The 12,194-nt window shown below is 42.9% G+C and overlaps 1 protein-coding gene across 2 annotated transcripts in view; it reads right to left on the minus strand.

Moving 5' to 3' along the window:
* Nucleotides 1–8,611: 8,611 nt before the first annotated feature.
* Arhgap6 (Rho GTPase activating protein 6) overlaps nucleotides 8,612–12,194 on the minus strand; it is a 239,568-nt gene continuing 235,985 nt past the window's right edge. For both annotated transcript variants that reach the window (XM_090325916.1, XM_090325915.1), the window contains exons 12-13: nucleotides 10,969–11,049; nucleotides 8,612–10,595 (exon numbers count right to left, since the gene is read on the minus strand). In XM_090325916.1, the coding sequence (XP_090182042.1) occupies nucleotides 9,919–10,595; nucleotides 10,969–11,049 (758 nt within the window). In that variant the 3' untranslated portion in view covers nucleotides 8,612–9,918. The remainder of the gene's footprint in view (nucleotides 10,596–10,968; nucleotides 11,050–12,194) is intronic.

Consider the following 12,194-nt stretch of genomic DNA (forward strand, 5'->3'; position numbering starts at 1 on the left):
TTGTCTTATCATTCAAAACCCATTTCGCCGCTCTGGGCTGAGCAGCCTGTGAGATCCTGATTTCTCTTTTTGAAGGGAGGGTAATCAGGACAGAAAACTAGCTCCAATGCTTAGCCACATGCCATTTAAAGTTACAATTCAGCCAGGTACTGGTGGCTTATGTTTGTACTCCTAGGTACTGAGGAGGCTGAGATCTAAGGATCCCAATGTGAGGCCAGTCAGGAAAGTCTGAGACTTAGCTCTAGTTAGTCACAGAAAAAAAAAAAAAACAAACAAGGGCCGGGAGTTTGGCCTAGCAGTTAAAGTGCTTGCCTAGCATGCATGAAGACTCGGGTTCGATTCCTCTGTACCACATACATAGAAAAAAGCCGGAAGTGGTGCTGAGGCTCAAGTGGTAGAGCTCTAGTCTTGAGAAAGTCCAAGAGCAGTGCTCAGGCCCTGAGCTCAAGCCCAGGACTGGCAAAACAAAAGAAAAAAAAACAAGTGGTTCTGTGGCTCAAGTGATCGAGTACTAGCTTTGAGCAAAAGGAGTTAGAGGACAATACCCAGGTCCAGAGTTCAAGCCCTAGGACTGGAAGAAGAAAGTTACATCTGAATTGATTCTATGTGTTCAGTCCATCTGTGCTGAAAGAGTGAGAAAAACAAATGGTGTCAGGGGACGGCTGGAGCAGTACTTTGTTTTCCTATTTTTTTTTCTCCTTGTCTATTCTAAAGCTAAATACTTTCCATACCTTTTGAGAGTCAACTCCTGGCTCAGGTTTGGAAATTTCTTTCACTGGAGAATGTAGGAAGGTTTCTCTCAGCTTTCCAATTTTTGCCCTATGAGATCAACTCATGAAAAGCACCTTGAAGGTATCTCCCAAAAAGGAGGGCCTCACAAAATGAACATTTTTTAACAAGGATTTATGTTAATAGAAGTGTTACAAGAGGGAAAATGCAAGAAGAGAAATATTTCCTATTCCCCATGCTTTCAGAAAATGAGTTAAAAACTCCCTGTATATGTCGATTTGCCCAGATTATGAGTTGATATCACTTGATCTAGTAAAGTCATCACATGGTAGTTGTAGCTGTTTGAAGCCGAAGAAAATTGAAGACAATGCTAAACTATAAGTGCAAACAAGTCTAGTTAATAAACATGTTAATTTATATAATTATTAGTTATAATTCAACTCATTCTCCCCATGATTTTGCCATCTAAATTAAAAAAAAATTAAGGCCTTGGACATTTAATTGTAGCTTCCATTTTTCTTATTTCAGTAGGAAATAGGGCACTCATTTCTTGAAATGTTAAAGTGATATTGCCAATCAGATCAGAGGCAGGAATTCTCCAAACTCTTCCCCCAGAGACTCCATTGCTGAGCCCTACTTTTTCTTTGATGGTGGTACTGGGATTTGAATTTAGGGCCATGTGCTTGCTTGGGCAGGTGTCGGGTTCCTTCGTCCCCAGTCCCTCTCGACTAGTAGGAGGGATGGGGAAAAATACACCCCAACCAGTCCAAGCCGCGAGAGGAGAGGGCCCACTGTCCTTCCGCACTCAGCCTTCCTTCCCTGGAGCACGAACAGAGACACCACGCAGCTTCATCAAGGCAGGAAAATCTCTCTCTCCAGCCCCCCTTCCGCCGGCTAATATACCCTCACTCTAGGTCCCAGCAGAGTGATCAACAATAACACATCCGTAACCAATGGTAATCAAGTCTTGTGCCCTGCCTCTTGCGCCTTGCCTTGTCTCAGCAGAAAGTTATTAGACATGGCGTTACTCAGCCCAACAGCTCCCCCGTTTTTATTTTAGAGAATATTTGATCAAGTCCCAAAATAGTCTTAACCAATCACCCAAAGTTAGAATATTAACGTGTCATTTGTGCACATAACTCCAGTCCTCACATGCTGATTAATGGCTTATTCAAAGCATTCTCTGTAGGAACCACAGTGGCAAGGACAATAATTGCGCCAGTAACGGTAGCTACAGATGTGGCAACGGCCACCACCATGGCCAGGAAGCGGGAAAGCACTCTCCTCCGCCTGTACAGGCACTGGTAGACACTGAGGGGCTCTGACTACAACAGCCAGAGAAAACAGGGAAACATTCCAACATTAACATTATTGAAACCAATAGAAAAAACAAAGACTATCACACAAGCCATAGGGACTAGCAGGGCAATGGAAGAATTAAGAGTCTTCCAATTCCTCTCCCTTTTGTTTTAAACTACTGTCTCCCATGTCTCTAACTTATCCTATCTCACCTTCCAAAACTGACTGGTCCCTTCATTTTAAGGGGGTTATGGCGAAGATCCATTTTCAGTAACTTCTTCAAGCTGACTCAGGGGCGTTGGCTCTATATTTTGCCAGGGACCCTAAAAAGCTTTAGCCTGTTTTCAACTATTCTGCACCCAAGCACAGGCTTTCTACATCACTACCACTTAATTCTTTCTCTTAAGTATTTTTCCAAGCGTCTCTGCACTTTTCACCTGTTCTTAAACTGTTTACTCCCGTATAAGTTGCCACATAGTTTAGACACATTCATACTCACACAAAATATTGGTCGTTCCGGTCTGAACCTATTCCGGTTCTATTTTAAAATCCCTTTCGCACACACATTCGCGGTCGTTCCGGTCTGAACCCATTTCGGTTCTATTCTAAAATGGCCTCGCCCTTATACCGCTCTGGCCAGAGACTCCCGCGAGGTTCCTCCCTACCGTGCCGAAGTGACCTGTGCTTCGGAGGTGGACTAGGAATGATTATTGAGATCTTTTACTGTTAAAACACCTAGCTGCTTCGGCTGTGTTTGCCTCTCCACTTTGACACAGCTGCAGCTTATCTTTTTTCTCCTTAGCTTTGGGAGGAGTTTTGGTTTTTCTTTTGCCTTTTTTATGGGTTTTTCTTTGTATTTTCCTTTCAGGTTTCTCTGGTTTTTCAGTCTTTGAGTTTTTCTTCTTTGACTTTTGTAGGTATTTGTTTCCCTTTCTCTCTTGTTTACCACCTTTTCCTTTCTCTTTCTCCTTGTCTTTCTCCCTGTTTTTCCCTGTAAGCAATTTCAGCCTGCATTTTCCCTTCAGGTTTCCCTGGCCTTTCAGTCCCTTTTTCTTTTTCTTTGCATTATTTTCCTTTCAGGTTTCTCTGGTTTTTCAGTCTTGGAGTTTTTCTTACTTCACTTTTGTAGGTAGTTGCTTCCCTTTCTCTCTTGTTTGCCACCTTTTTTCTTTTTCTCTTTGTCTTTCTCCCTTTTTCTTTTTCCCTGTAAGCAATTTCAGCCTGCATTTTCCCTTCAGGATTCCCTGACCTTTCAGTCCCTCCTTTTTCTTTTTCTTTGTATTATTTTCCTTTCAGGTTTCCCTGGCTTGGCTCAATGCGCCATCGTGCCCCTTTCATGTCCCACGTTGGGTGCCAGTATGTCAGGGTCCTTTGTCCCCGGTCCCTCTCGAATAGTAGGAGGGATGGGGAAAAACACACCCCAACCAGCAAGTCGTGAGAGGAGAGACCCACTGTCCTCCCGCATTTAGCCTTCCTTCCCCAGAGCATGAACAGAGACACCACGCAGCTTCATCAAGGCAGGAAAATCTATCTCCAACACTCCAACACCCCACCCCCCCTCCCCTGAGGCAGTCCCTCCAGCTAATATACCCTCACTCTAGGTCCCAGCAGAGAGTGATCAACAATAACACATTTGTAACCAATGGTAATCAAGTCTTTTGCCCTGTCTCTTGCGCCTTGCCTTGTCTCAGCAGAAAGTTATTAGACATGGCGTGACTTGGCCCCCAACAGGCAGGAATGCATTGTACCATTTGAGCCACACCTCTGGGCCATTTTGCTCTTAATTTTCAAAAGAGAACTAGAATTTATTCCCAGGCCAGCCTTGTCCTTGATCCTTCTATTTATTCTTCCTGTGCAGTTGGAATGATGGGTTCATGCCACTGCCCCCAACTGTTTTTTATTGGTTGAAATGAGGTCTTGAGGTGAACTTTGTGTAAAGGCTGGTCCCAAACTCAAATCTTCGTGCATTGCAGTCTTGAGTCACTGTGCCCTGGCTTGATCCTGGTTCTTTTAAGAAAGAGACCGAAGACTCCAATAAATAACCAAAATTTTGCACAGGACTAAATAAACAATTATTTGACCTTGGACAATTCATTTGAAGTCTCTCTGAGTCAGTCATGCCCTGTGGAAAATTGGGAGGTTAGATAAGTTAATGTATGAAAAACAGACTAGGGTAGAAGTCAATTATAAATGTTAGTTAATAGCATCTGTATCCCATGGGCAGAGATGTTTCATTTTTGTTTCTAACATGATCTTACAAGGTACATCAGTTGTACTGCCATCTGTTGACTATGTGCTCTGTGGCTTGCTCTGGTCTAGGTATTTTCTTCTGTTATTCTCAGAATAATCCTGGGAGTTCGATGTATTATTGGCTGATTGCTCTAAAAAGAAAGGAAATGGGCAAAAGCTTAATTGCTTGAGATGACCAGCAGTTAATAGGCAGAGCACTAGTCAAGCTTTGTTGTCTCTAACTCTGAGGCCCACACCTTGAAATACTGACTTTTTCCAATGCCTTATTGTCTATTGAGAACTAGAGAGAGAACACTGACATACACATTGCTTACCAGCTTTACTGTTACCATTTTGATTTTAAGAATGGAAAGCTAAGGTGTCATTCATGAACTTACTAGGGACGCCATGTCTCTCTGTGCTTATCACTAGCTCTTCTTCCAACTCTTTCTATTAAGAAAATAGATCCATATCTTTGCATTTTCTAGAAGTCTAGCCTTGTACATTTTTCATATACCTATGTTCAGCCAAAGGACAGGTGTCAGTTCTCTGTCCTGTTCATAGGAAATAGAAAGTGATCATTTCCCCCCCTCAGTGGCAGAGTGGGAGCAACCTCCAAATAAAACCATAAGAAAGCAGAAATAACACACAACTATGTTGTTCATGTGGTCATACTCTGTATTTATGGGACGAAATGATTTGAAGTAATTTTGCAAAGAAAATAGTAGGAAAAGCAGAGGGGAGTATTTGAAGGCCTTAGACCGAAAATGTGAAATAGTATCTTATACATGAGAATGGGAGTTTTCTGTACTTGACCCGAGTACGTTGGAGGGAGGTGAGAGGCTGCTAATGGATGAAATTAGATTATAGAGTATGCTGTTGTCATCATGAAATGTGGACTTTGTCCTGTTGACCAGTGGAGGGAGGGGTTTTCACTGGTTTGTAAATAGCTACTGCCTTTGACAAGATGAGTGCTTCTGAACAATAAACAGTGGTCCTGAGGAAGGGACGAAGAAGAGCCAGGCTACTAAGTTATCTAAAAGGGAGGCGAAAGGACATAGAGGGAGGCATTGGGAATAGAGCAAGAGGAGATATACTCACTAGGACAGTAGGATTAGCATCCATGGTGTGAAACAGGAAGAAGCTCTCTGGCCAGATAGGAGTGTGGTGGCTGGTGGGAACCTGGCTCAGTATAGCAATAGAAATACACAGATAGATGCTTATTGTGGTACCAGAATATCAAGCAGATCATTGGGGACTGATTGGGATATTAAGGATGGAGATTAGGGTTGCCAGGTTTAGTAAACAGATGCTTAGTTCACTTTCAGTTGTCAAGCAAAGAAAGTGTGTTGCATACAAGTATGTCTCATACAATTGTTCAGAGAATGAATCATAGGTATATATGACTTCATATATACACATATGTATGTATGCATATATATATATGTATATGTTAAACACATATACACATTTGGCACCAGTCCTGGGCTTTGAACTCAGTATAGCCACTATTCCTGAGCATTTGTGTGCAAAGCTAGTGCTTTACTGCTTAAGGCATAGCTTTACTCTGGCTTTTTTGGTAATTCATTGGAGATAAGAAATCTCACAGATTTTTCCTGCACAGGCTAGCTTTGAACTGTGATCCTCAAATCTGGACCTCCTTAGTAGCTAAGATTATAAATATGAATCACCAGCACCTAGCTCATGAATCAGAGTTTTGAATATATGTCCTAGAGTTTTTGTCAGTTGTGGGAGGTGAACTCTGGCCTTGGGCTCTTCAGCTCAAGGCTCCCACCCTATCTCCTGAGCCACAGTGCCGCTTCCAATGTTCCAGATTTTATATGGGACACAGTGATGCTAACATACTATTGTGTATCTAACATTCGGATTCAACTGGCCACATTGAATCTTATTTGGTGACTCTTCTATCTGAGAGGTGCCAAGGTCAAGCATCCTGTTCTTAGTCCATATACCCTGGCAGAAATAGCAGGGCCTATGCTTAGGCTATGTGGGGCTTTTCTTACAAAACTCGGGACATTTCTAAGCAAGCTAGCCTAGAGAGATAATGGTTGAATTGAATTTAGAGAATCCCTTGGCCCTCCTGCAGCTTAGTGGATTGAGGGCTACAGTAGGTTGAAGGCAAGGCTGCAACCCAGAGGCTATCTCTAGGCTTCCATTTGTACCTAGCTTATGCCAAAAAATTCCAACCTTTATCAAAACTTTCTTTTGCTTTGTATTTTTTTTTCTTGAAGAAATTTTGCTGTTGACTTAGTTGTGTTTGAAAATTCTCTGGCCAAGAGGGCCTGTTCTAATCTCTGTGGGAGTCTTCTTCAATCGTATCCTTTTCTCTGGGTTCTGTAGAATCTGCCTCCTGCAGTTTGCTTATCAGACCAACCAACTCCATGGGCTTGGACTTTGTTCTGACATCTGTATATGTAATCACAATGCTGTTTCTCTGCGCAGCAGCTGTGTATTAAAATGTGCATAAGAAAATAAGCAAGCTGAACAGCAAGCTGGGCTTATTTAGAATTTTGTTTTTTTTTCCATTGAACACATACCCCGTTGCTATCAGGTTTTTTTTTATCCTCTATAAAAATCCACACCAAACATATGTTAATAAGTACTTAGATAGATCCAAACGAATGCATATTTGACTATTTCTGCCATCACCATTCTGGCCCCTTTATAGAGACACAAAAGATAATTGAGTAGTCACAGGCATTGACACATCTGTGACATATTGAAGCTTTCTTTGTGCTTCTAGGATCCCCTTTTTGTGCTTGTACTGGGGATTGAACTCAAGGACTGGGTGCTGTCCCTTAGCCTTTTCAATTAAGGCTGTCATTTGAGCCACAATTCTACTCTAGCTTTTTTTGTCAGTCCTGGGCCTTGAACTCAGGCCTGAGCACTGTCCTTGGGCTTTCTCAAGGCCACTCTACCACTTGAGCCACAGCACCACTTCTGGCTTTTTTCCTATGTGTGTGGTACTGAGGAATCGAACCCCCGTCTTCGTGCACGCTAAGCAAACACTCTACCACTATGCCAAACTCCTGGCCCCTATACTGTAGCTTTTTGATGTTTAATTGGAAATAACAGTCTCATGGACTTTTCTGCCTGGGTTGGCTTCAACCTACGATCCTCAGATCTCAGCCTTCTGAGTAGCTAGGTTCATAGGCATGAGCCACAGGTATCTGGCTAAGATCTCTTTGCTCACTAGGAATAAATAAGTTGAACAGTATGGTGCAGGAATTTTATCCAACTTGAAAAGCACTGCCTTATTTTTTTTCTTTTCGAATACTGTATCACATGTTATAAGGTATTATTACAACTCATGTTTGGGTCTATGTGTGCTGTAAAAACTTCCTACATCACTTTTACAATAGCACTAAATAAAAACTAAAGCAACAGTGATTAAACACATATATTAACTAAAAAGTCTCTCATAAAACATCTTTTGTTTAATACGATTAAAGATATTGAAGGAACAAGCTTTCGATTAAAGATATTGAAGGAACAAGCTTTCATTTACAAGCTTTAGTTGTAGGCTTAAATAGGCAAAGAGAAAAGAGAATGGCTATTGCGATGTATATAAAAGATATTCAACGCTTAGTTTTCTATACTGCTTATTTTAGATCTGTGAACAGATGGACATACCTTTCATTAACGCTTTTGACAGATACTAATGTCATTTAATCTGAAAGGTATTAACAAGCAAAACTGTGACAGCATAAATCTGGGGGGAAGGTTTAGAATTCAAAGAAAACACAAGAGCAGGATGATAGTGGGTAGTACCTCCAATCCACTATCAAATGGCATTTACTACGGGTCTTGTTTATTATAACTTTTGGTTGGATCTGGGAAGCCAAGATCAGCCAGCACATCATTGCAGAGTGAGCTAGTGACATTAGTGCTGTACTCGATGGCACAGCGTGATGATCCTCTAATCAAACCTGAGCATGACTCCTCACATGCCATTTCTAGAGATCCTTATTGTGGCCTTGTAGAAAAGTAGGCCTCTAAGGCCTCTAGAACAGATGTAACTTAAAAAGGCTGCTTTGAAGGCCGATAGGTGGGATACGTAAATTTCAGTTACGTGGAAAATCATTTTCTCCATGACGACTGAGGAAATTAACTTTTACTTGCAACAAACTTCCACATGTTTTAGTGTCACCAAGTTAGTGTCCCCTAATCATGAGATACTTTAAAAACTAGTTCTTCAGTCATATGTGGATGTGTAGCGAATTGGCATTATTGAGTACATTTGTGGCACTAATGAAGTATGTATCTGGAGTGGGGTGCAAGTTCATTCACTGAATTTAAAGCCCAGGAACAAAGCTTTTGCTTAACGTTTATTCATCATGGCACAAGATAGAACTGCAAAGAAAACACCACTGAAATTTTTCATTGCTAACATGAAAATTAAGTAGCGCATTTTGTAAAAAAAAAATCATTTTCTATAATACACATTCCCTTCTGAAGTGGAAAAAAAAAACCTCTGTAAACACAGAAGTGATTTGTCAATTTGCCACCTGTTGATCAAAAACATTTTTTGGAGTTGAATAAAACATCAAATTACTGAGTACAGTACAAACACTTCACAATACACATAAAATTACTGAAGGAAATATTTCCTTTGCCTTTGGCACAATGTAAGTACAAAGCTCTAGTGTTTTTTTTCAATCCAAATATGATTTAATTTACAAAGAACTGCATATAACTGACCAATACTGATTACAAAGCAAAGGGAAAAACAATGTTCTATAATTTTAATGTGTATTTAGATTTTAAACATTTTATAAATGGATTCCAGTTTGTAGTTTTGAACAACACAAAAACTCATACATCATAAATATATATTCTGTATGGCCTACATAAAATTGAAGTTGACTTAAGTTGGAAAAGATAACTTTTCTTTGTTGGGCATGGACTTTTTCATTTGATTAACTGAATGTTTTCTAAAGGGGTTCTAAAATATTTTATAATATACCAAATTTAATATTTTCCTTAAAGCTTGCTCAGTATGAAAAAAGCATTTGGAGATGAGAACTTTCTTATTTCTCCATGCTAGAAAAATATGGCTTCTTGTTTTTTTTGGTTGGTTGGTGTTTTCCTTAGGTATCGAAGGAAGGGTGTTAGCCCAGAAGCTATGGCAAAAGCACAGAAAGCCACTTGTAGGCATTCTAGAACACTCTGTAGAATCTTGCTGCTTATTATATGTCATGGTGTAATAGAAAGTGAAGTGATTTTCAAAATGGTTCTTTTTGTCTTCTCTGTGAATATATCACACATAATCTGTTACACAATATACAGTAGTCAAAACTGAAGACACATAAATACTACGAAGCTATATGTCAAAGCAAGAGTTTTATAGAGAGCCAATGTGGGTCATTGTTAGATTGGAGACTTGTCTGGGTTGGTCTTTTTCTAAGGCTGGCTACGCAATCGAGTTGTATGGTAAGGTGGCGAGGGTACCAGTGCTCAACATCTGGAAGTGGACCTACTTTCTCTTGGTGGTACTTTGCTTTTGGAAAAAATGTGAGAAAAAAAAAAAGAGAAACAAAGGGTAAGTAAATGTCCAATATCCATTGGGCACGTTTTGGCATGTGGGCGAGAAGAAAGTGTGTGGTGGGCAGGGTGGGCTCCAGCTGCCGGCGGGTGGGCTCATACCAGCGTTTCCGGGAGGGCGTCAGGGTTGTCAGTGGACAGGAGCTCCCAGATCTGCCACCGCTCTCGCTGCCAGTCGAGCCAACTGGCCTCCCCCAAGTTCGGACTGTGGTGCTCGCTGCTTGCGTGGGGGGGGCAGGCGCTTCCCAGTTTTTTCAGGGGCGCCTGTGGCTCCTGGGACGCCCGCTGGCCTCTCTCTTCCGAGGTGGTTCCTGAGCTGCCTCGAGGATCCATGGTCGGCTGGGCTGATCCTCGGGCTAGCTTGCCTTGTCCCGGGTATGGAGGAGGGGGCCTCCTGTCATCCCTGCCACTCTCCCGTGGTCTCTGGGGCGAAGGCTGGGCCCGGCTCTGTGGCCGCGCCACATCCAACTTGCCCTCGGTGAGGTCTTCTGCACTGCTCAGGGTCAAGTATGGCTCAGATCTGGCCACTGGCCGCCTGGCCGCCCCGCCCCCACCATGGGTGGGGGGAGTGCCGTAGACACGCGACGTGGAGTGCTGGGAACCGCCTTGCGCCACGGTGGCTGCCGTCTGAGTCCTCCGAAGGACCTGAGTGCTGCCGTCCAACTCTGCAGAGCTCCCTGGACGGGGAGGCCAGTGGAGAGCTAGGTTCCCTTGGGAAAGGGAACAAGGCCCCTGCCGGAGGGAGCTGCTTTCAAAAATGTCACCAGAGGAACCTGGTAGCCAGAGAGAGGCCAGAGCTGCAGTTAGTTTATGGCACTGGCCATCCTGTCGCTTTCTTTCCACAGCCCCATTTCGACAGTCTTAAAAAGTACGGTGTCACCTGGCGACTGTGGCTCACTCCTGTAATCCTATCTACTCGGGAAGCTGAGATCCGAGGATCCCAGTTCATAGCCATCCCGGGTAGGCAGGTCGGGGACACTCATCTCCAACTCACCACCCAAAAGCGGGAAGTGGAGCCATAGCTCCAATGGTAAAGTGCCAGCCTTGAGTGAGAAAGCTAAGGTAGGGACAGCCCAAGGCTTGAGTTCACACACACACACACACACACACACACACACACACACACACACACACACAGCACTGCACCTGTCATTCCGGGGTCTTTGGATCCACTTTTTAAAGTTGAATGCCATGTTCCCCAGATATTGAAAGGCTCCTCTGACATATCTAGGGAAAAAAACCACAAAAAGGTATATAATACAAACTGATATTATAAAGTAAAATAAATAATTCTTTAACATACCTTCTGCACAAAGTTCTGTCTTCAACATTATGTGGGATGCAAAACAACATAGTCCACACTTGCATTTCAAGAAGTTTACTGGAGACATAGAAATAATTCTTTCTCTATATGGTGGGAGCCATGATCCCTAGAACCCATTATGTTATAATGTTTTCAAGAAGGACCTTAGTGATGCCGTGGAATTAGGATTCTTGAGATGGAATGATTTTCCCGTATGACTTGGATGGACCCAATGTAACCACAAGATTTCTTTGAAGGAGTCAGAGGAGCAGCTTCTACTATGTCACTGTTTTCATACAAGGAACCGAGAAATGTCTAGATGCTGGCAAGAGAACTCATTGTCCCTACAATTTCCAGGAGGGAAGGCAGCGCTGCTGCTCCACTGGATGGGTGAGCTCGAAAGCCTTCAGGTGGAAAAGCGGTGAGTTGTTTCTCGCCACTGTTTGGATGGATTGGGACAGCAGTAGCAGGAAAGGCATATAAGGGAGCCGAGTAGCCACTGCCCTCGGAGCTGCGACCGCATTAACACAGACATGGAGGAGCAGTGTGAACAGTCTCTGAACTCTTGTAGGAGCCACTCTACTACGGATACCAACACTCTTTCCAGCAGTCTAGGCAGGAATAGTGTCAGGGTCACTACCATTCTGTTTCCTCTTCTTTACCTTCCTGTGCTGGCTTCCTAATTGTGGGAAGCAATGAGGAGAGGAGCAAAGAGCTACTGGCATTGTTCCCACGCCTCATAGCTATGTCACATCATCCCTAGGGGACGCTCAGGCAGTCATGTGACCAATGAATCACCCAGCATAAGAGGAGAGAAGAGTGAACACCAGGTCCCACGGCACACATCAGCCAAGGTTTAGTCCATGCGCAGTGCTGTGCTAAGGGATTAGTGGGTTGGCTATGTCCAGTGAAGCAGACACTTAACATTCTTAGTCTCCATAGCGGGAGGAAATGAGTCTCCACCATGCTCAGCCACACAACCGGAAATGGCGGAGGATAGTTTGGACTCTCTAGTCTAGCTAGCATCCTTGTCATTAGATAGGGACACTATTTGAATCTGAGCATGTTT

This window comes from Megascapheus bottae, chromosome X (genome assembly GCF_031878675.1).
Source record: "Megascapheus bottae isolate mThoBot1 chromosome X, mThoBot2.hap1, whole genome shotgun sequence".
NCBI lineage: Eukaryota > Metazoa > Chordata > Mammalia > Rodentia > Geomyidae > Megascapheus > Megascapheus bottae.